The sequence below is a fragment of the Chlamydomonas reinhardtii genome, chromosome 14 (assembly GCF_000002595.2).
Source record: "Chlamydomonas reinhardtii strain CC-503 cw92 mt+ chromosome 14, whole genome shotgun sequence".
Taxonomy (NCBI): Eukaryota; Viridiplantae; Chlorophyta; class Chlorophyceae; order Chlamydomonadales; family Chlamydomonadaceae; genus Chlamydomonas; species Chlamydomonas reinhardtii.
The window spans coordinates 734,578-752,183 of NC_057017.1; the positions used below are offsets into that span (position 1 = coordinate 734,578).

Below are 17,606 nucleotides of genomic sequence, written 5' to 3' on the forward strand. Positions count from 1 at the left end.
CCCTCCCTCCCTCCCTCCCTCCCTCCCTCCCTCCCTCCCTCCCTCCCTCCCTCCCTCCCTCCCTCCCTCCCTCCCTCCCTCCCTCCCTCCCTCCCTCCCTCCCTGCCTCCCTCCCTCCCTCCCTCCCTCCCTCCCTGCCTCCCTCCCTCCCTGCCTCCACCTCTCACCTCCAGCGCCTGTCCGCGGCTGAGCTGCTGCGTACCCAGCAGTGTGGGCAGGAAGGGCGACAGGTAGTCGTAGGTGGCCTCGGCCGCCTCCTCCTCCTCCTGCAGGGCCGGGCGCAGCAGGCGGGGTTGTGTGTGTGTGTGTGTGTGTGTGTGTGTGTGTGTGTGTTGGGCGGGGCCAGGGATGACGGTGTCAAGAGGGGAGAAAGGCCATGGGTGTCGTGCGGGGCACGGGAAGGGGATGGCGCACCCTTGCATGCCACACACTCGCAGCTCCCGGTAAGACACAGCCCAGCAACCAACCTCCTCGCTCTCCTCGGCCTTGATTCGCACGATGTCGTAGTAGGGCGTCTCCAGCGTTATGTTCTGCTCCTGGTTGGTGCGCGTGCGGATGATCTCGCTGATCTCCCACTCGCCGTCGCGAACCCACTGCGGGGGCAGCATTGCGGATAAGTCAGGCGGCAGGGGGGAAAAGCGAGGAGCAGGGCACCGTTGGGGAGGGGGCGGAGTGGGCGGGCGCATCAGCGTCAGGATGCAGGGTGCCGCGCTGTGCGCTGGGTACGATCACACACACGGCCGCACCTCACCCCCTGTCCACTGCCACCTGCAGCATGAGTGCCCCTCACCCTTGCGCCCGCATGCGCCCTCACGCCCCAGGGCCCTTTCCCTTGCGCTTCCCCTTCCCCACCCCTCGCCCGCCACCCTCTTCCACGCACCTGCAGGCAGTCCTTCTCCGCCACCAACAGGGAGCTGTACTCCTCGAGCAGCGCCGAGGGCTGGGGCCGGGGGGCCAGAGGGTCCACCTGCAGGGTGCGTGTGGGTGGGTTACATTCATGATCATTTAAAAAAAAGGTGGGTGCGCGCGTGGGTGCGTGGTGGTGCATGTGATTCTTGGTGAGAGGATTGGTATATGGGGGAAGGAGTGAATGAAGCAACACGTGTGTGTGTGTGTGTGTGTGTGTGTGTGTGTGTGTGTGTGTGTGTGTGTGTGTGTGCCAAGAGCCTCCCCCCCTCCTCTCTCACCTGCACGATCTGGCTCTGGCCGTCCTTGGTGAATGTGCGGCTGCTGTTGGTGATGCGGTGCGTGCCGAAGTGGTAGTCCACCCGCAGCCGCCCCTCCGCCAGGTAGTAGACCCGCTTGGCCACGTCTGCGTCGGCGTCCAGGGCCGGGTTGCGCCCGAACTTCTGGGTCATCTTGCGGATGGGCAGCAGGCGCTTGGAGTCGCCGCCGCGCTTGGACTTGCGCGTGGAGCGGCGGCTGGAGGCCTCGCTGTGATGGGGGCGGGGGAGGGCGGGAGGGAGGGAAGGGAGGGAGGCAGGGAAGGGAGGGGAGGGAGGGAAGGGAGGGATGGAGGGAAGGGAGGGAGGGAGGGAAGGGAGGGAGGGTAAGGGGTCGGCCTTGTTGCTGACGGACGGTTCGGGAGTGCGCGGAATGGATACGCCGGAGACGGCGATGCGGGGCAGGCGGGACCACTAGCTGGCTGGGGTTTGACGGTAGAAGGGGTCACGTGTGAGCCAGGCAAAAGGAAACGTCGTTGGGACACGTTTCACGCCCACTCACTCCTCGCCGTTGCCCTCGCCACCCTCGCCGCCACCGTTATCCAGCGCCGCTGCCGCCGCCGCCGCTGCCGCCGCGGGGTCCACTGCGTATGTGGCGCTGATGTAGATGAGGCGGTCGTCACGGCCCGTGTAGTACTGGATCACCTTGCGGCCCTGCCATGTGGGGCGGGGGCAGGGGGGGGGATGCAAAGATGGTTGGAAAAGCGGTACAGGATGCACTGAAGACTGCAGACGAAGTCGTTACCACATGAGGGGGGGCAGCGTGGGGTTACAGCGTGAGGTTTGACAGCCACGTGTGCCTCCTCCGGGATGAGCATTGGGCATTGAGGATCTAAAGGAAGGTAACAGCCCCTCCCACCTTTCCTGTTCCTTAGGCTGAATGGTGGCCGTCGTCTCCACACTTCTACACGACCACCTATCCACCCAAACCAACCCATCATCCCGCCCACCCCCACATTCCCACGCCCCCACACCCCCACGCCCCACCTCCAGCTCCTCGCGTTTCTCCAGTCCGTCCAGCCTCGCGGCCGCGTAGTAGTTGAACACGCGGCGGTCGTTCTTGACTGTCAGGATGTCCTTGAGCGCGAACACACTGCCGCGGTTGAAGTGCTCGATGGTGGTGTCCTGCAGGGGCCAGGTGGAACAGTGGAGGTGAAGGGGGCCGCGTGAGGAGGCGGGCGGTTCGCGTTATCCTTCACCCTCCCACCATCCCGTGCCATGGGCTCTCTGGTTCGGCCCTTGCAAGTCTGCCAGCCACTGCGGTGCATCTTGAGCACAGGTAACTAAAACCCCGCCTTCACCCTCACCCCACGCCCTCACCCCCACCCTCACCCACCCATCTCTACACACAATCACACACACACACACACACACACACACACACACACACACACACACACACACACACACACACACACACACACACACACACACACACAAACCTTCTGCGGGTACACGCGCCGCTCGCGCAGCTTGTCCCTCCTCCGCGTGAAGGTCTCCCGTATCTCCGTCACCACGGTGCGCTCCTCGTCCGCGTACAGCACCAGCCGCTCCACCATGCCGTCCCAGCGGCTGCAGTCGCCGAAGCGCGCGAAGATCTCGTGCTGCGCGCGCCGGTACAGCGTCAGCTTGGAGCCCTGGGAGGAGGGGGGGAGGCACAGGGATGGGGAGGAGGGCGTGGGAGGAGGGGTTGGCGGGGAGTTGAAGGGTTAAGGAGAAGAGGTATAGTTCCCTGCGTCAGGTCAACAGCAGCGCTGCAGCCCACAACCGGGTCTAAACACGTCACCAGGCGGGCCAAGGCGCGCCGAAGGCCAGCCATGCACACAAGCCAGCACGCAAAACACACACACATACACACACATACACACACACACACACACACACACACACGCTCTAGTCTCCCGCGCTCGACCCCTTGCGCTGTCCCAACACACAGCCAGCGCTCACCCGCGGGCAGCGCATGTCGAAGGCGTCGCGCGGGATGGTGAGCTTGGGCACCCAGCTGGGCGGGATGTCGGGCACCACCTCCGCCTCGACGCCCTCGCCGTCATCCAGACCGCCGCCGCCCTCCGTCTCCGCCGTGCGAGGGGGCGTGTCGCCGCCCGCGCCGCCGCCGCCGCCGCCTGACGGCGTGGCGAGCTTGTTGCGCTGCGCCATGCGCTGAGCGATGCTCATGGCGCCCACGCCGCCGCCCTTGCCGGCGGCGGCTGAGGGCGTCTTGGGCCCGCCGGCCTTGAGCGTCGCGCCCAGGCCGCCGCCTCCGCCAGCCCGGAAGGAGTCCTGGCGGCCCACGCCGCGGCCGCCGCCCTCCGCCCGCGCCACCTCGGACTCGTCGGCATTGCCGTCGGCGCGGCTCTGTTGGGGACAGGCGGTGTTAGAGAGGCAGGCGGCAGGGTGGAATGAAGTCGGTGGCGGAGGAAAGTACTGGAAATGAAAGTGTCCACGTTTAAGAGTTGCCCCATACCCCCCTACCCTGTTCCTGCACTTCTCATCAGTGCGAACGCCCTATGCCTAAGCTCCCCTCTCCACGCCCGTCAATGTCCGCATGCCCACTTCCCTTCTGCCAGTGCTCCGCTAGTTTGGCTGGGTTTAGTTTTGTTTGGCCGGTATTTACAATGCCCCCTCCCGCCTCACCCGCATGCCGCGGTCCTCGAACACGGGCTCCCACTTGGTGGGGTCAGACAGGTCGTACGACACGTCCCTGCGGCGGCGGGGGGGAGGACAAGGTGGGGTCCAGGCATAACTCATCTGGAGAAGGCCGTGTTGGAGCGGCGCAGCGGGTGCGGGCCGGCGTGAGAACACCGTGCGGGGTTGCAGAGTTAGGAATGCGACAGCACGCCACACATGCACGCCGTAGGCCCCCTCGCACGACCTGTCACTCCTCGATCCCAGCTGACCGTATACACCCATGCCCCCTGTCCTTCGCCATTCCCTGCCCCCTTCTCACCCGCGCCCAGCCCCCCCCCCCCCCGCGCCCCACCCAGGCCACGCGCAGCCCTCCCACCTGGGGTCAGCGCGCGAGTCGCTGTGCGGCGCGGGCTGCTGCATGCACACCCAGAAGTTGCGGTGGTTCCACAGCATCTCAATGCCGCGGTAGGGGCTGTCGCCCAGCGCGTACTTGCGCCCGGTGCTTGGCTCAATGAACATCGCCTCCGTCACCTCGCGCTTGCCAGGCAGCACCATCACCCAGGCATGGACAAACTTGCAAGGGCCGCTCTCCTCCTCCTCCTCCTCCGCCACGGCCGCCGGCTCCGCCGCCGCCGCCGCGGTGGGGTCGCCCACGGCTCCGTCGTCCTCCGCCGCATCGGCGCCCTCGTCCTCCTCGTCCGCGCCGGCGGCGCCGCCGCCGGCTGGCAGGCCGCCGGCGGCGCCGAAGGAGGAGCCGGTGGCGCCCAGCCCCTTGGCTGCCAGCACCTTGCTCTGCAGGGTGGCGAGGGGCTTGATCAGGTAGCGAGGGCCGCGCGGCTCCGCCGCGGCGGCGCCTGCGGCGCCGGGGGCCGTGGCGGCCTCGGTCACTTTGCGGCTGACCGCGCCCGCGCCCGTCCTGGTTGCTGCCAGGTCCTGAGGATGGGGAATGCATACCGGGAGGCGAGGGGTTACATTCATGATTAATTAAGAAGTGGAGTGGGGGGGGGGGCGCATGGCGCCAGTCAGAGCCAGGACAGCCGGGAAGGGAGTGCATGAGGGTGCTGGCAAGGGTGGTCGCCGGTATCGACAGCGCAGCGGGGCACAAGGGTCTGGACCCATGCCATGAGAACGCTCCGCCCCCCATGTCTGGGACTCCTGAGTTGGGCATACAACCCAGCGAACCCCGCTCCCAGCAGGCACGCGCGCACACACCTTTGCGCCACCCGCCGCGGCCGCCGCCGCCGCCGCCGCCGCCTCTCGCTCCAGCACTGTGCACACGGTGTTGCGCTGGTCGTTCTGGACCACGGGCCCGGGCGCGTAGCCCAACACCTGAGCGCGGCAGGGGGAGGTGGAGTCCAGGCAGCAGGTGTTAGGCAGGTCTCGATAGGGGCCTCGGAACGAGCGGCTGGTGCAAATCGTTTAAGCCCAAATTCCAGTGTACGAGCTGCATTCACCCGGAAATCCCTCCTCCCGCTCCCCCAAGCGCGGCCCACACGAACACCTAGCCACCTCCTCCTCCTCCTCCCCTTCACCGCCTCTGCACCCACCACGAACGCGTTGTAGCCCACGCCCAGCAGCATGCTGGCCAGCACCGTGGCCATGTCGAACGAGTCGCCGGCGCGCCACTCCAGAGCCGACATGGGGCTGGGCAGCGTGTCGGGAGGGTGCTGCGGAGGCAAGCGGGCGTGGGGGTTGGGGGGGGGGGGGGTAGCCGTTTAGGTGGAGTGCGAAGTGATTAACTGGGGAGGCGGGCGAGGTGGCGGGCAGGGATTAACCGTCAACGCGAGTCCTGTACCAAGCCTGTTACGACCTCACACAAGCGCTGTCTTGACCTGACCACCCACCCCCTGCGCCGTCTTGATCTTGCAGCTACCCCCTTCAGCTATCATGGGACGCTGCACGCCACCCCGCTCCCGCCCTCCCTCCCCTGGCCGGCCCTTCCACAACCCTCACCAGCGGGTCCTCCAGCGGCTCGTAGCTGAGGAAGTCCGCCACGAACTGACTGGCTCCGTCCAGGTCGTACAGCTCCGTGTACACCTGAGCAGGGGGGGGGCACAGAAGGGGGTCGGGAAGGTGAGAATGTGGTGGTGGCGGTGGTGGTGGTGGTGGTGGTGGTGGGGGTTGTGGATGGAGAAGGGGAGGGGAGGAGGGCGCGAAGTGAGGGCGCGAGGTGTGAGGGAAGAGGGGCACGGCCATTCTAACCGAGGGACGGCATGCCGCATGTAAGCCGCGCTCAAGTAGCCATCACTTCCAGTCGCATGCAGGTAGCTATATGCGGTAGATTATGAAAGGCCGTTACGCAGCACGCAAGTACGGTAGCAGGCGTGGTAGATTGGTAAGCGGCTGCGCCGGCCGCTCACCAACTGGCTGGGTCGCAGGCTGGTACACACAAACTTGGGCACGCCGCACTCGTTGCGCGGCGTCAGGTACAGCGGGCGGCGGTAGGGGTAGAGCTCCTCGAAGATGCGCTGGAAGTCCTGTGGAGGTGGGCGAGTGTTGTTTGGGCGCGGGTGGTGGTGATTTTGGGGGGGGGGGGCGGGTATAGTGGTGAGGTAGAGCGGCAAAGGGCGAAGGCGTGCGGTGCCGAGGTTGCTGTCATGGAGAAAGCCACAAGTGGCGAGAGCGCTGATGAGGGGTTGCGTATGGGTTTACTTGGTTGAATGGCCGCGGCTGGCCGCACATCCCTGCACCACACACCTGTACGATGCCAGACTTGCTCCCATACACCCACACACCCACACACACCTGCACATACTGCAGCACGCGCGCCTCGTGTGCCGAGTGCTGCGTGAAGGACCGCGGCATCTTGCCGGCGGTGTTGATGGTGTGCTGCACGCGCATGCGCTTGGCGTTCTTGGGCCGCAGCTCATCCTGCGACCACACGGCACAGCAGCCGGCGGGCACACCGGTGAAGGCGGTGCAGGCCGAGAGTGGGAGGGGCGCGACGTGGCGCGGGGCGACACGTGCACCTGCCAAGTGCACCGGCGCCTTCAGCCGCAGATACACAGTCCGGCGAACCGTACCCGCGCCATCCCCTCCTTGGCCTATCCCTCCCTAGAGTCCCTTCACTCACCACAATATCTAACCCTGGAACTCTTCCCCCTTGCCCTGGCCCTCCTCATCCCTCTGACCCACTGCCCCCGCTCGCTCCCATTCCCGCTCCCACTTCCATCCCCGTGGCCCCGCGCACTCCCACTCCGCCTCCGGCTCCCACCTCCGCCAGCTGCCTCGGCTTGAGGTTGTCGAGCTTGGCTGTTTTGAACACGTCCCAGAACACCAGCCCCTTCTCCGCATCGTCGTCGTTAACGCGGCCCAGCGTGTTGCTGCCCAGCTGTGGGGGAGCGGGTGGACCAAAAGGTGTCAAGAGGAGAGAGAGAAGAGGGGATGGCAAGTCCAGCCTGATTCAGCACTTGATTGTGAAGCGCGCTATCAAATATGTAACGAGCATGCGTTTTCTGGTTCAGTACAAAATACTGGGATGTGACCCTGCGTATCATTCTGGCGCCGTAACGTAACGCCCCGACCGCGCCGCCCATACACTACCATCTGGGGGCCATGCCCCCTCCCTGGAGCCTCCTCGCCGCTCCCCACGCACCTGGTAGATGGAGATGGTTCCGTTCCACAGGGTGGCGGTGCGGTTTTTGTTGTACGGCAGCTCACTGTCCCACTCAACCCACTTGGGCTTGGAGGTGGCGTACGTGTCCTGGTGAGGGTGGGGGCGACAGGCAGAAGGGGTGGCGCGGGGGGCAGCGGCACGCGTTGTCGTGTCAGCAGCTTGTACAGCCATGGATCTGGGTCCAGCGCCTCTTCCCTAACCCCTGGCCCTAACCCCTTCTCCAATTCTTTGGCTTTCACCGGGACCGACTCGTTGGGCTTGAGCATACACCGTATGACCTAAGTACCGCATATACGGCTAAACGCCTTCCCATCTTCTTGTCCCTGTTGCTTACTCGGAACACCGTAGGCGGGCACACCTCCCCTTCCCCTCCCCGCCTCCCCGCTCCCACCTGCTGCCCCGCCGGCAGCGCCACGCGGTACATGGCCACGGACTGCGCACCCAGCTCGTCCAGCCCGCCCAACAGGTACAGCTGGTCGCGGTGCACGGTGATGCGGTGGCTGTGGCGCGGCGGCGGCACGCGGCCCTCGCAGGGGATCTCAGTCCAGTTCTTGCTCTGCACAGGGGGCACGGGGTGGGGGTTACAATCATGATTAGTTGGGGGGGGAGAGCAGGAGGGCGGGCGGCGGGGCATCAGCGCTCGTACGCCGGCCAGTGGGTGTACACGTCGCGGTGGCACGTGGCGCGTCGGGCGCGCGTGCGTCGCACTGGCCACGCATACAACATCGCATCCCTTCCGCCTTCTTCCGCGCCCTGTGCCCCGCGTTCTCCCGGCCCGCAGCCGGCCCCCGCACGCCCCGCACGCGCGCTCACCACGAAGTCCATGACGTGCAGGTCCTCCAGCACGAAGTTGTTGCGGCCGCCGTGCACGAACAACAGGTTGCCGTGCCCGATGCACAGCGCGCAGGCCTGACGGCAGGGCGGGAGGGAGGGCATGTCAAGAGCATTGTTAGGAGCATTGCGTAGTACTCCCGCGGGTAGCACCGCAAGTTGCGGCGACCAGTTGTTGGGAGCAACGAAGCGTGGGGGACTCCAGGCAAATTTTAGATGTGCTCAGGCACATGCGGGTGTCCACCCGGAGCACATGCGGCCTCCTTCCCGGCCCCGCACCTGGCGCGGGCTGGGCGCTGTGCCGCTGAAGGCTGGCTGGCTCCACTGCCAGGCGCCCAGGTCCAGCAGGAACAGGTCGTTGGTGCGGCCGCCGATGGCGTGACCGCCTGCGGGGAGGCGGGGAGGCAGGGCGGGGCGAGGGGTGAGGGTGAGGGGCGGGGGCACAGGGCGGGGGCGAGGGAGCAGGCAGGGAAGCGAGGTCGGGCTCCGCAGGGGTTCACGACAGTCTCGAGCACAAGGTTGCGGGCTTAAGGCACGCAAACCAAGAGCCCACCGGATGTAATGCACCAGAACAAGCCCTCTCCCTTAAGCTCCCTAACCCCCCCCCCCCGCAAATGCAGGCCTGCTGCCCCTGCCCCTCCCCTGCCCCGCCCCGCCCCCACCCCCTCCCCTCCCCAACTACCGGTACCCACCGAACAGCACCATGCTTCCCGCCCAGAAGGTTGCGACCGCCTGCTCGCGCGGGGTGGGCGCGGTGCCCTCCGTGGAGGGCTTGAACCAGGTCCAGCTGTCCAGGTCCAGAAAGTAAATGTCGTTGAGGCGCTTGCGCTCCGCCGTGCGGCCGCCAAACACCACCAGCCGGTTGTTCTCCTCGTCGTAGCAGGCGGCGTGGTTGTAGCTGTGCAAGGTGGGGGGGCGGAGGCGGCGGGCGGGGAGCCGCGAGCGGGGTCCAAGGCATGCTTAGGAGTTGGCGAGATGCGACGACGCTTGCATGGAGCTAGTGGAGGAGGTGGTGGTGATACTGTGGGAGGCGGACGGTCTCGATGACACGTTCAGGTGGACCCCTGTCTCGCCCAAACAGGCGCCTCCATCTCATTGCCTGGCCGCTCATGTAGCCACAGCTGCTGGTCACACCCATCCCGCTCCGTCCCTCACCGTGGCGGCGGCTTCTCTCCCTTGCAGGGCTGATTGTGCCACTCCATTCGGTCCATGGTCATCCAAAACAGGTCGTTGGTGGTGGAGCCGTCCTTCTGCAGCTGGCCGCCGAAGATGAGCAGCATGGAGCCCACCTGCGGGGGGGAGGGACGCGGGTTTGCAGCGACAGGCAGCCAACACAAGTAACATGTTAAGTGGCTGGAGGGCTAGGGCCGGCCAGCGTGCAACAACTTGTGACGCAGCCAAGCAGCAGCTGGGGGGATGAGTTTGTGGTATCCAACCCCACATCAACCGAGAGGGGCCAGGGCTGCGCACCTGTGTGAGCGTGTGTCCGGTGCGAATCCAGCACCTGTTGTCCACTGTCGTCTCGCCCATGTCCGTCTTCACCACCTGGCCCACCTGTATTGGGTGCACAAAGCGTGGATGAGGGCCATGTGTGAACAAAATACAGGTATCTGGATCAGAAACCAACGGCACGACTTGATGAGGAACCTAAGCTCTCTACATGTCCTGCTGTACGAGCTGCAAGCATGGAGGACGCGCTATAGCCGTGCCCAACTGCCGCCAACAGAAAACAACGCCTCCTGCCAAACTAACCCTAGACTAACCCCAACAGCCCAATTCCGCCAGCTGCATGCAGCCCTGCCTCTTCCCCCTTGCTCTGCCCCCTGCCTCTTCCCCTCACCTCCGCCTTGCAGCGGTACTCCAGGTAGGCCCCCACGGGCGTGCCGATGGGCTTGAGCCGCTCAATCTCCTCCAGCCGCTCGCGCTCCTCCTCCTCACGCAAGAAGGCCAGGAACCTGTTTGATCAAGCGTCAGTGAAGGTGAGTTGATGAGAGAGGTTCTTACAATGGCAACCGAACAGTTCAGCTCAGCCCCCCGTGTCCAGTCTGGGTCCGGACTGAACTACCCGCCCCTCCCCTGGTCCGACGACTCACTTGGACAGTCCCTCCTCCACCTTGGCCTTGTATCTGTCGTCCAGGTGGTTGTAGCGCAGGTTGAACTCCTTGAGCGTCTTCAGGTGGCCCATGCTGGGGGGCACCTGGAGTAGGAAGGCAGGAGCAGTGGCATTGGGAAGGCAGGCAGGCACGAAGGCACGCGACACCAAGAAAGGTGCGCGCGGGCAGGTGCCGCAGAATCGCGGGGAGCTGTCCCTGCACCCCACCCACATGACGCTGCGCCTCTCTCCTCCCTCAGCCCTCATTCAAACCTACAAGCCTACAATCACCCAACGCGCACGTCCCAACCTGACATCCCCCCCACGCGCGCCTGCGCACGCATACCTTGGTGAGCAGGTTGTTGCCGACGTCGATGCGCTGCACCTTCTTGAGCTGCCCCATGCTGGCGGGCAGGTAGCGCAGGTTGTTTGTGGACAGATCCATCTTGATCACGCCGGGCAGCTCGCCTAGGCTCTCGGGAAGCAGCTCCAGCCGGTTGTTCTCCACTTGCAGTACCTGGGCGAGCAGAGGCGGGCGGTGGGGGCCGTGTGTAGGTCCCATGACGCATGTGTGCATAGCTGGGTGGGCGAGTGCTGACGTTCGGAAGCGAGTTGCTACACGCGACCTTCGTGCCATTAAATTGCGCCCCGACGGCTCAGCTCACCTCCAGTTTGGGCAGCGTCGACAGCGACTCCGGCAGCGTCGTGATCTCATTGCCCGACACGTCCAGCTCCTGCGCGGCGGCACGCACGGTTATGACCCAAGCATTTGTGGGTATACGTGCTGGTCCTGGGAAGAATGCAGTCCCCAAATCAGGGCGCCAGCCAAGCAACCCAACCTGCTCCGCCACTCCGGTCGTCCCCCATGCACCCCAGCGCCATTCGCCCATTCCTCCATTTGCCAGTAGCTGTGTCCGCACCTTGAGCAGCGACAGGTGCCCAATGGCGTCGTCCACCTTTTGAATGCGGTTGCCGCTAGCGTCAAACACCATGAGCTGCGGCAGCCTGTAATTATAACGCAACAAGAACATACACATGAAGTTAAGGCGTACATGCACTAACTTGGTTTGGCACGCCCTGCGCTGCAAGCCGCACGAGTGCGCGGCATGTTGTCCCTTCACACCTTCCCTTTCCTCCCTCTTCCGCGACATCCGCCGTTGCGCCTAATGGCCCGAGCCTGTCGCCCGCACTCTCTCCCTCCGTTGGCGCTTGTGCGCTTGTTCGCGCCCGTGAGTGAGGGGACGCACCTGTACACCACCGCCGGTATCCGCTTCAGCTGGTTGTACTTGAGGCGCAGGATGCGCAGGTAGCGGAACTCCTCCAGCTCATCCGGCAGGTCCGTCAGGTCGTTACTGGAGGGGCAGGGACGGGGTTTTGCAGGGGCGGGGTTTTGCAGGGGCGTTGCGGGAGGGGGGGAAGCAAGGGTGAGGACTGCGCAGCATGGGCTGAGCACGCGGGCTGGCGCACACGGCGCACACAGTGCGAGGGTGCCCGTGTGGGGCACTAGGCTGTGACCCGCAAGCTGCAGTCCCGCAGCCATCATCGTAGCTAGTGCCATGCAGGCAAGTAGGCATGAGCGGAACCACCGCTGGCCTGAGGCCGGCTTGTCTTCAGCCCCCATGTGGTGTTTGCACGCAATCCGCCTTGCACACACTTCCATACGCACTCAAGAGTTGCTCCATACGGTCATCTTCTCATTCTGCTTGGCTCTCCAACCCCGCGGTCATCTTCCAGCCCCCGTCTGTCCAGTTGCGCCCCTACCTGGATAGCTCCAGCTCCGTGATGTGGGGGTTGTATTTCTTCACCAGTTCCACAAAGCCCGGAGGCAGCTGCTTGAGCCCCGCATAGCTGCAAGCACGAGAAAATCAGCTGTTAGACTAGTGACAGGGCCGCAGTGGTTCTTGGCCGCACAACTGGGCCGACGGGAACTCCCTCCGTGGCCTAGGGCCAGCGTCCGCGGTGCACAGCTGACCGCCGAGTGCCGCGTCGCCAGGTCACGGTGCACCCACCCCATGTTCAGCCGATACGTCCTCCGAGCCTCCATGAGCCTCTCCTCGAGCACATCGCGGGACAGCGTCCCGAAGGTGCCAATGCCCTCCGCCATTTCCGCTCTGTTTCCCAGCACACGTCGCCGTTACGTCGCCAGCACCAGCAGTCTTCTGTTTATTGATAGTCTAGTATTCAGAATGGCGACAAGGCGCGGGAGTCACGCTCCCTCGCCATTCTTCGAAGCGCAGGTTTCCTCTATGGCGCTGCTTATATGTGTTTTCTTTGATTATGATTTCAAAGTATTCGACAAATTGCAAAGTTAGAAAAGCTTAAGGGCCTTCAGCCAAGGAGAAATCGCCAGTATCCAGGTTAGTCGCGGCTGAGCGACCTGTACATGTAAGCCTTCAAGCCCAGAAGCTCAGAGTCATATGCAAAATGGTAGAGGCTGCCGATGTGCCGCGTTTGACGATGTGTTTTGACCCCTCGTCCATCGCAACGACACGCCCAGCCCCCCGCCAGCCCCGGCCGCTGCCCTTCGCCTGCGACCTGCGGGTGGATAGTTATCTGTACCACAATCACAGTCCTTGTAGCATGGAACGGAGAGCTGTCTATGATAGGCCTTGTGCAAGCGCCACACACAGCTGCACGAAGTTAACACCGCTTTAACACTTGTGCTGAGCTTGGTGCTGAGCATCATTCCTGTCCGGGCAGCTTCCCAAGCCAAGTTGTAAGGCTAACGCACTAAGTCAGCAACACCTATCAGAGGCATGCACATGTCCTAGTGTGAAGTCAGGGAAACGAAGCCGGGGTCTGGGAAGGGACGGAGGGGAAACCGAATGGCACAAGCCACTTGAAGTTCAAGTGTTTGGCCACCCTCAATTGTGTTATCATTTGTTGGACTGTACATTTGCACTACTTAAAATCAATCAGTACATCAAAGCGTGGACTCTTTTAGCATTCGAAGTGTTTGCACAGACACCTACTCCTTCTACTGTCATCAATACAAGTACACGCTTAAAAGTGTTGGATAATCTTGTTCATAACCTGAAGTGCCAGGAAACCAGGCAACTCCAGTCCAATGTGCTTGAAGGTCTCGCGCGCTATAGCTTGGAGCCACCTCTAATATGGCAACTGTAACAATACCGGAGGCAGAAACTGTTGTAGCAGAGACCGCATCGCCAACCACGATGTCACCAAATGCGGGGCCACGCTCTTCCAACCAGTCCCCTCTACGCCCTGGCTCGTCGTTAGTTGCTTACCAACCAAACGGAGGCACTAGCCCTAAAACACCTGGCGGGGGTCGGGGCCAGACTGCAAACTCGACCATGAAGAGCAGCCACTTGCAGGCAAGTACTTGGCGGGGACCTGTCGGGTTTCGTACCGGCACAGGGCCGCGCAAGAAACAGGGGGGAGTAATGTAGGCGAATGAAGGCGAGAGCTAGTGGTGTGCGGGTGTGGACTGGCTGTATAGGGAAGGCGTGTGCGTGCGGACGGGCGGTACCGTAACCGAAGTGCAGAGAAGAATGGAGCTCTTCAGTGCTTTCACAGGCTACAGGTCGCCTCCCATCACTCCCATGTCCAAATTCAGTCACCTTGCTTTGGGAGACGTGCTGGACCATAACCATGTTGTCAGGGTTGGGAGGGCAACGCGGCCCACGCGTGAGCCGGTCTACAGTTGCCGTTGCATGTCGAGGAGCTGAAGGGCCCGGCACCACGGTTGCTGCGAGCACCGCTGACCGCGCTTGGTGCGAGCTGCGGCTCGGCATTCCCGCAAGCTCCCCCAGCCCTGGAAGCTAACTCAGAAGGGTCAGGCGCAAATAGAGTGGCCTACGCTGTCGCCCCAAAATGCAGCAAATATCTCATGCTCGTACTGCCATGTGCGGCCCCCCTCTGCTCCCAACATAGCAAATCAAGAGCCTGGGGCTGCTGCACGACCTGCAAGACTACATCGCCTCAGTGGAGTCGCTGGCGGCGGAGCAGAAGAAGGAGCTGGAACGGGTTAAGGAGGAAAAACGCGACATGGAGAAGGTGCGCGGGTGAACGGTGTCGCATCTGCGCAGGATGGCCGGATGAGGCTAGGTGCTTACAGGCCTAGCCTGCCGGGGCGGGTGTCCTCATCACCTCGTGCGTCTCTCGTCGCGTCAAGCCATAAGTCGTGTATGCGTGCTTTTATCCGCGCAGTTTATGGCCCGAGCGGAGGCACACGCGGAGCGGCAGTCGGGCGGCACCGCGCTGGACTTCACGGTGTCTGAGGTGGCAGATCTGCCGCCGCGCATGAGGGCGCTGGTGGAGGACAACCGGGTGCGTGGCTGGCTGGGGCGGGGGGCATGTGGGGCGAATTTGGTGCGCGGGGTCCCTGTGCACAACGGAGGTGTGGAGCAGTGGAAGGGTGACGGAATGCCGGCAAGAGGCATGCGCAATTGACGTTTGCATGTGCGCGTTGGCCAACAGCACTCACACACTGCCAGCACCGCCATTTGTGTCCGTGTTATCTTCGCTGCATAGGGTCTGCGCGACACGGTCAAGAACTACAAGAAGCGCAACCAGACTCTGGAGCACACAGTGACGCAGCAGCAGAACCAAGTGCTGGCGCTGTCCGAGGCCAACGAGCGGCTCAAGGCGCAGCTGGCGGTAAGCGTGAGGGTGGTGCGTGTGAGGCTGCGTCAGGGTGGTGCGTGCGGCTGCGTGCAACTGCAGGATGGTGGTGCATAGCTGCATGGGTGGCACCGTGTGGTAGCGTTGGCGGCATGCACATAGTGAGCGGGCCAACTGCATTAAACGCTGAACGCGCTGCCGGTTCGGCATGTGCCGCTCCCCGCAGGAGTGCTCCCGGACGCCAGCGGAAGTGGAGCGGGAGGAGGCATTGAAGAAGCAGCTGGAGCTCAAGACGCGCCAGGTCGAGGTGAGCTGCTGGAAGAACGAGATAGACCTGCTCCGCAGCGGTGCACAAAACGCGCATGCACACCAGCCCTACACCGAAACAAAGCCTGACGCCACTTCCCAGCGACCTTCCTGGCTTGTGCGAATCACGCCGCCTCACCCGATCCTAGCACACGCCACCTGCTTCTGCTATGGCAACGTCTTGTCTGACATTTGCACCATTTCAATTGATCACTTCAACGCCCGACCCGCTCTGCTGCCGTGCTCCTCCTGTCCTCACAGACTTTGGAGCACAGCCTGGGCGTGCTGCGCTCCAAGGTGGACACCGACTCCAGGCTGTACCGCCAGAACCTGTCCGCGGCGGCGCGCGAGAAGGACGCGCTCAAGCGGCAACTGGTGGCCTCCGCCAAGTCGTTGGAGGAGAAGGACAAGGATCTGCGGGCGCTGCAGCTTGAGCTGCGCAAAACCAAGCGCGGCGCGCCGCCCACGCGCGGCGGCGTGGCCGCCGGCACCTACAGGCTGCCTGGAGGAGGCGGTGCGGGGTCGGACGAGGCAGGCACGGGGGCGGGAGCGGCGGCTGCACCGGCTGCGGAGCCGGAGGAGCGGATTCGCATCATGCTGATGATCGTTCGCGACGAGATTCCAGTGCCGTACGAGGTGCGGGTGGAGGTGCCGGTGCCGTACGAGGTGCGCGTCGAGGTGCCGGTGGAGGTGCGGGTAGAGGTGCCGGTGCCAATGCCGATGCCTGCGGCGCCCGAGCCGGCACAGGAGCCAGAGCCGGAACAGGAGACGCAGGCAGAGCCAGAGCCGGCGGCGGAGCCAGAGGCTGCACCGGAGCCGGATGCTGCGCCGGAGGCTGCACCGGAGCCGGAGGCAGAGACATCGTCGGCACCTCAGCAAGAGGAGCAGCCGGAGGCGCTGGCGGAAGGCGCTGCCGAGGGTGAGGGTGCTGCGGATGCCGAGGGTGAGCCCAGCGCCCCAGAGCTGAAGGATGAGGACATGGTGCCGGCAGGCGCCTGGCCCTCGTCTGGCGGGCAGGACGCCAGCTCTGAGGCCGTAGAAGGTGCGGAGGGCGCAGAGGCGGCAGAGCCGCCGGCCGCGGCGGTGGAGGCCGCGGAGGGCGCGGAGGCGGCAGAGGCCGCCGTGGCGGCGGCCGAGGGCGAGCCGGAGGCAGAGTCAGCACCGGCAGGGGAGGGGGAGGAGGGCGAGGCAGCGGGGCAAAACGCTGATGCTGGGCCGCCAATGGAGCACTCCTCGCAGCCTATGCCGGTCCCCTACTCGCGTACGGCAGCGCGTGCGCTGGCGACGCGCGTGGGCGGCACGAGCGGTGGCAAGCAGCCGCACCCACCGGTGGGGTCAGTGTCGGGCGCGTCCTCACACCGCAAGCCCTCCGCCTCCAGCACGGCGAGTGCAAGCAGTGGCAAGGGCAAGCCCCAGAAGTAAGGGAGACAAAGCAAGGGAGTCGCGGTGGATATGCAATGACCGTACTCGTTGACTGACGCAGACTACTACTAGACTGCATTTGCTTGGGCAGATTGACAGGCATGCAGATGATGGTAACGGGCTGACAAGTTACGACTGGATGAAAATGTTGTGTGGCGATGAGGACGCAAAGCGCGGTTGTGTGGCAAGCGTGTTCAGCAGGAGGTGCAAATTGGCAGCATGACAGGTTCGATGGCGAGGCCTCGAGCTGCCTGTTGTGAACGCAGTGGGCCTGTGGGTGAGAAAGGACAGATTGCAATAGCACACTGCATCTTTGGGTGAACAACAAGTACATGTGCAACATCAAAAGGGACGCCGTTGATGGGGCGTGTCTCCGTGTTCCCACACGCGGATGGGATAGGCATTCCTGGTGTGCCACTCGTGTGTGCCACTCTTTCTAGAAGCTTTTGCGGGCATTAGCGTTATCGTGCCCATACGGTCCCAGGGGGGACTGACAGTAGCGGATTGCTCGGGCCAGAATGTAAGGATGCGGATTACAAATGAAGGGACAGCCCGACAAGCGGGGGCACGCCGTACCCTTGAGATTGGGTGCACGGCCCTGCCCGTGTCGATGTGGACGCGATGGGACATGGCAAGGGGCAGATTGTTGTAGGCACGTGGCTGATACAGCTGAGCCCCGAGAAACAAGTTACGCCCAACCCAGGCGTCGATCAAACATGGAAGAACGTCGCGCGCGCGCAAACAATTACCGGGTGTGTGGGGCGCGCTGAAAGGGCCACCGCCCAAGCCACCGCCGGCGCCTCGCGGGAGTACGGGACCGTGGGTCCCCACAAGCAGTCTCGCGCCGTGCCTATTCACTGTGCATTTTGAGCGACATAGAAGGCCTCAGAACCAGCGACGCTGC

The 17,606-nt window shown here is 64.0% G+C and overlaps 2 protein-coding genes across 2 annotated transcripts in view; one reads left to right on the top strand and one right to left on the bottom strand.

The window, feature by feature from the left end:
* The window catches only part of CHLRE_14g612700v5 (uncharacterized protein), a 14,376-nt gene extending 1,568 nt beyond the window's left edge, over positions 1-12,808 (bottom strand). The window contains exons 1-31 of the mRNA XM_043070022.1: positions 12,400-12,808; positions 12,152-12,238; positions 11,638-11,742; positions 11,311-11,395; positions 11,056-11,124; positions 10,737-10,907; positions 10,392-10,495; positions 10,139-10,253; positions 9,769-9,852; positions 9,454-9,587; positions 8,991-9,196; positions 8,578-8,684; positions 8,281-8,376; positions 7,859-8,023; positions 7,447-7,554; positions 7,066-7,182; positions 6,597-6,722; positions 6,212-6,328; positions 5,805-5,888; positions 5,399-5,518; positions 5,064-5,180; positions 4,228-4,784; positions 3,858-3,924; positions 3,171-3,578; positions 2,666-2,860; positions 2,211-2,348; positions 1,726-1,877; positions 1,188-1,434; positions 881-967; positions 468-593; positions 168-266 (exon numbers count right to left, since the gene is read on the bottom strand). Coding sequence (XP_042916695.1) covers positions 168-266; positions 468-593; positions 881-967; positions 1,188-1,434; positions 1,726-1,877; positions 2,211-2,348; positions 2,666-2,860; positions 3,171-3,578; positions 3,858-3,924; positions 4,228-4,784; positions 5,064-5,180; positions 5,399-5,518; positions 5,805-5,888; positions 6,212-6,328; positions 6,597-6,722; positions 7,066-7,182; positions 7,447-7,554; positions 7,859-8,023; positions 8,281-8,376; positions 8,578-8,684; positions 8,991-9,196; positions 9,454-9,587; positions 9,769-9,852; positions 10,139-10,253; positions 10,392-10,495; positions 10,737-10,907; positions 11,056-11,124; positions 11,311-11,395; positions 11,638-11,742; positions 12,152-12,238; positions 12,400-12,494 — 4,488 coding nt within the window. The 5' untranslated portion in view covers positions 12,495-12,808. The remainder of the gene's footprint in view (positions 1-167; positions 267-467; positions 594-880; positions 968-1,187; positions 1,435-1,725; positions 1,878-2,210; positions 2,349-2,665; positions 2,861-3,170; positions 3,579-3,857; positions 3,925-4,227; positions 4,785-5,063; positions 5,181-5,398; positions 5,519-5,804; positions 5,889-6,211; positions 6,329-6,596; positions 6,723-7,065; positions 7,183-7,446; positions 7,555-7,858; positions 8,024-8,280; positions 8,377-8,577; positions 8,685-8,990; positions 9,197-9,453; positions 9,588-9,768; positions 9,853-10,138; positions 10,254-10,391; positions 10,496-10,736; positions 10,908-11,055; positions 11,125-11,310; positions 11,396-11,637; positions 11,743-12,151; positions 12,239-12,399) is intronic.
* Positions 12,809-13,298: 490 nt separating this feature from the next.
* CHLRE_14g612750v5 (uncharacterized protein) lies at positions 13,299-17,238 on the top strand. Its single transcript, XM_043070023.1, has 6 exons — positions 13,299-13,725; positions 14,285-14,407; positions 14,561-14,680; positions 14,885-15,010; positions 15,201-15,281; positions 15,542-17,238. The coding sequence occupies exons 1-6, from the start codon at positions 13,567-13,569 to the stop codon at positions 16,700-16,702; spliced, it is 1,770 nt and encodes a 589-aa protein (XP_042916696.1). The 5' UTR covers positions 13,299-13,566; the 3' UTR covers positions 16,703-17,238.
* The last annotated feature ends 368 nt before the right edge of the window (positions 17,239-17,606 follow it).

What these genes read in the sequence shown, in the direction of transcription:
- CHLRE_14g612750v5 (XM_043070023.1), top strand. Translation starts at nt 13,567, where the DNA reads ATGTCACCAAATGCGGGGCCACGCTCTTCCAACCAGTCCCCTCTACGC. An exon ending in TGAAGAGCAGCCACTTGCAG is followed by an intron (nt 13,726 to 14,284) that starts GCAAGTACTTGG and finishes CTCCCAACATAG; the next exon opens with CAAATCAAGAGCCTGGGGCT. An exon ending in GGCTCAAGGCGCAGCTGGCG is followed by an intron (nt 15,011 to 15,200) that starts GTAAGCGTGAGG and finishes CGCTCCCCGCAG; the next exon opens with GAGTGCTCCCGGACGCCAGC.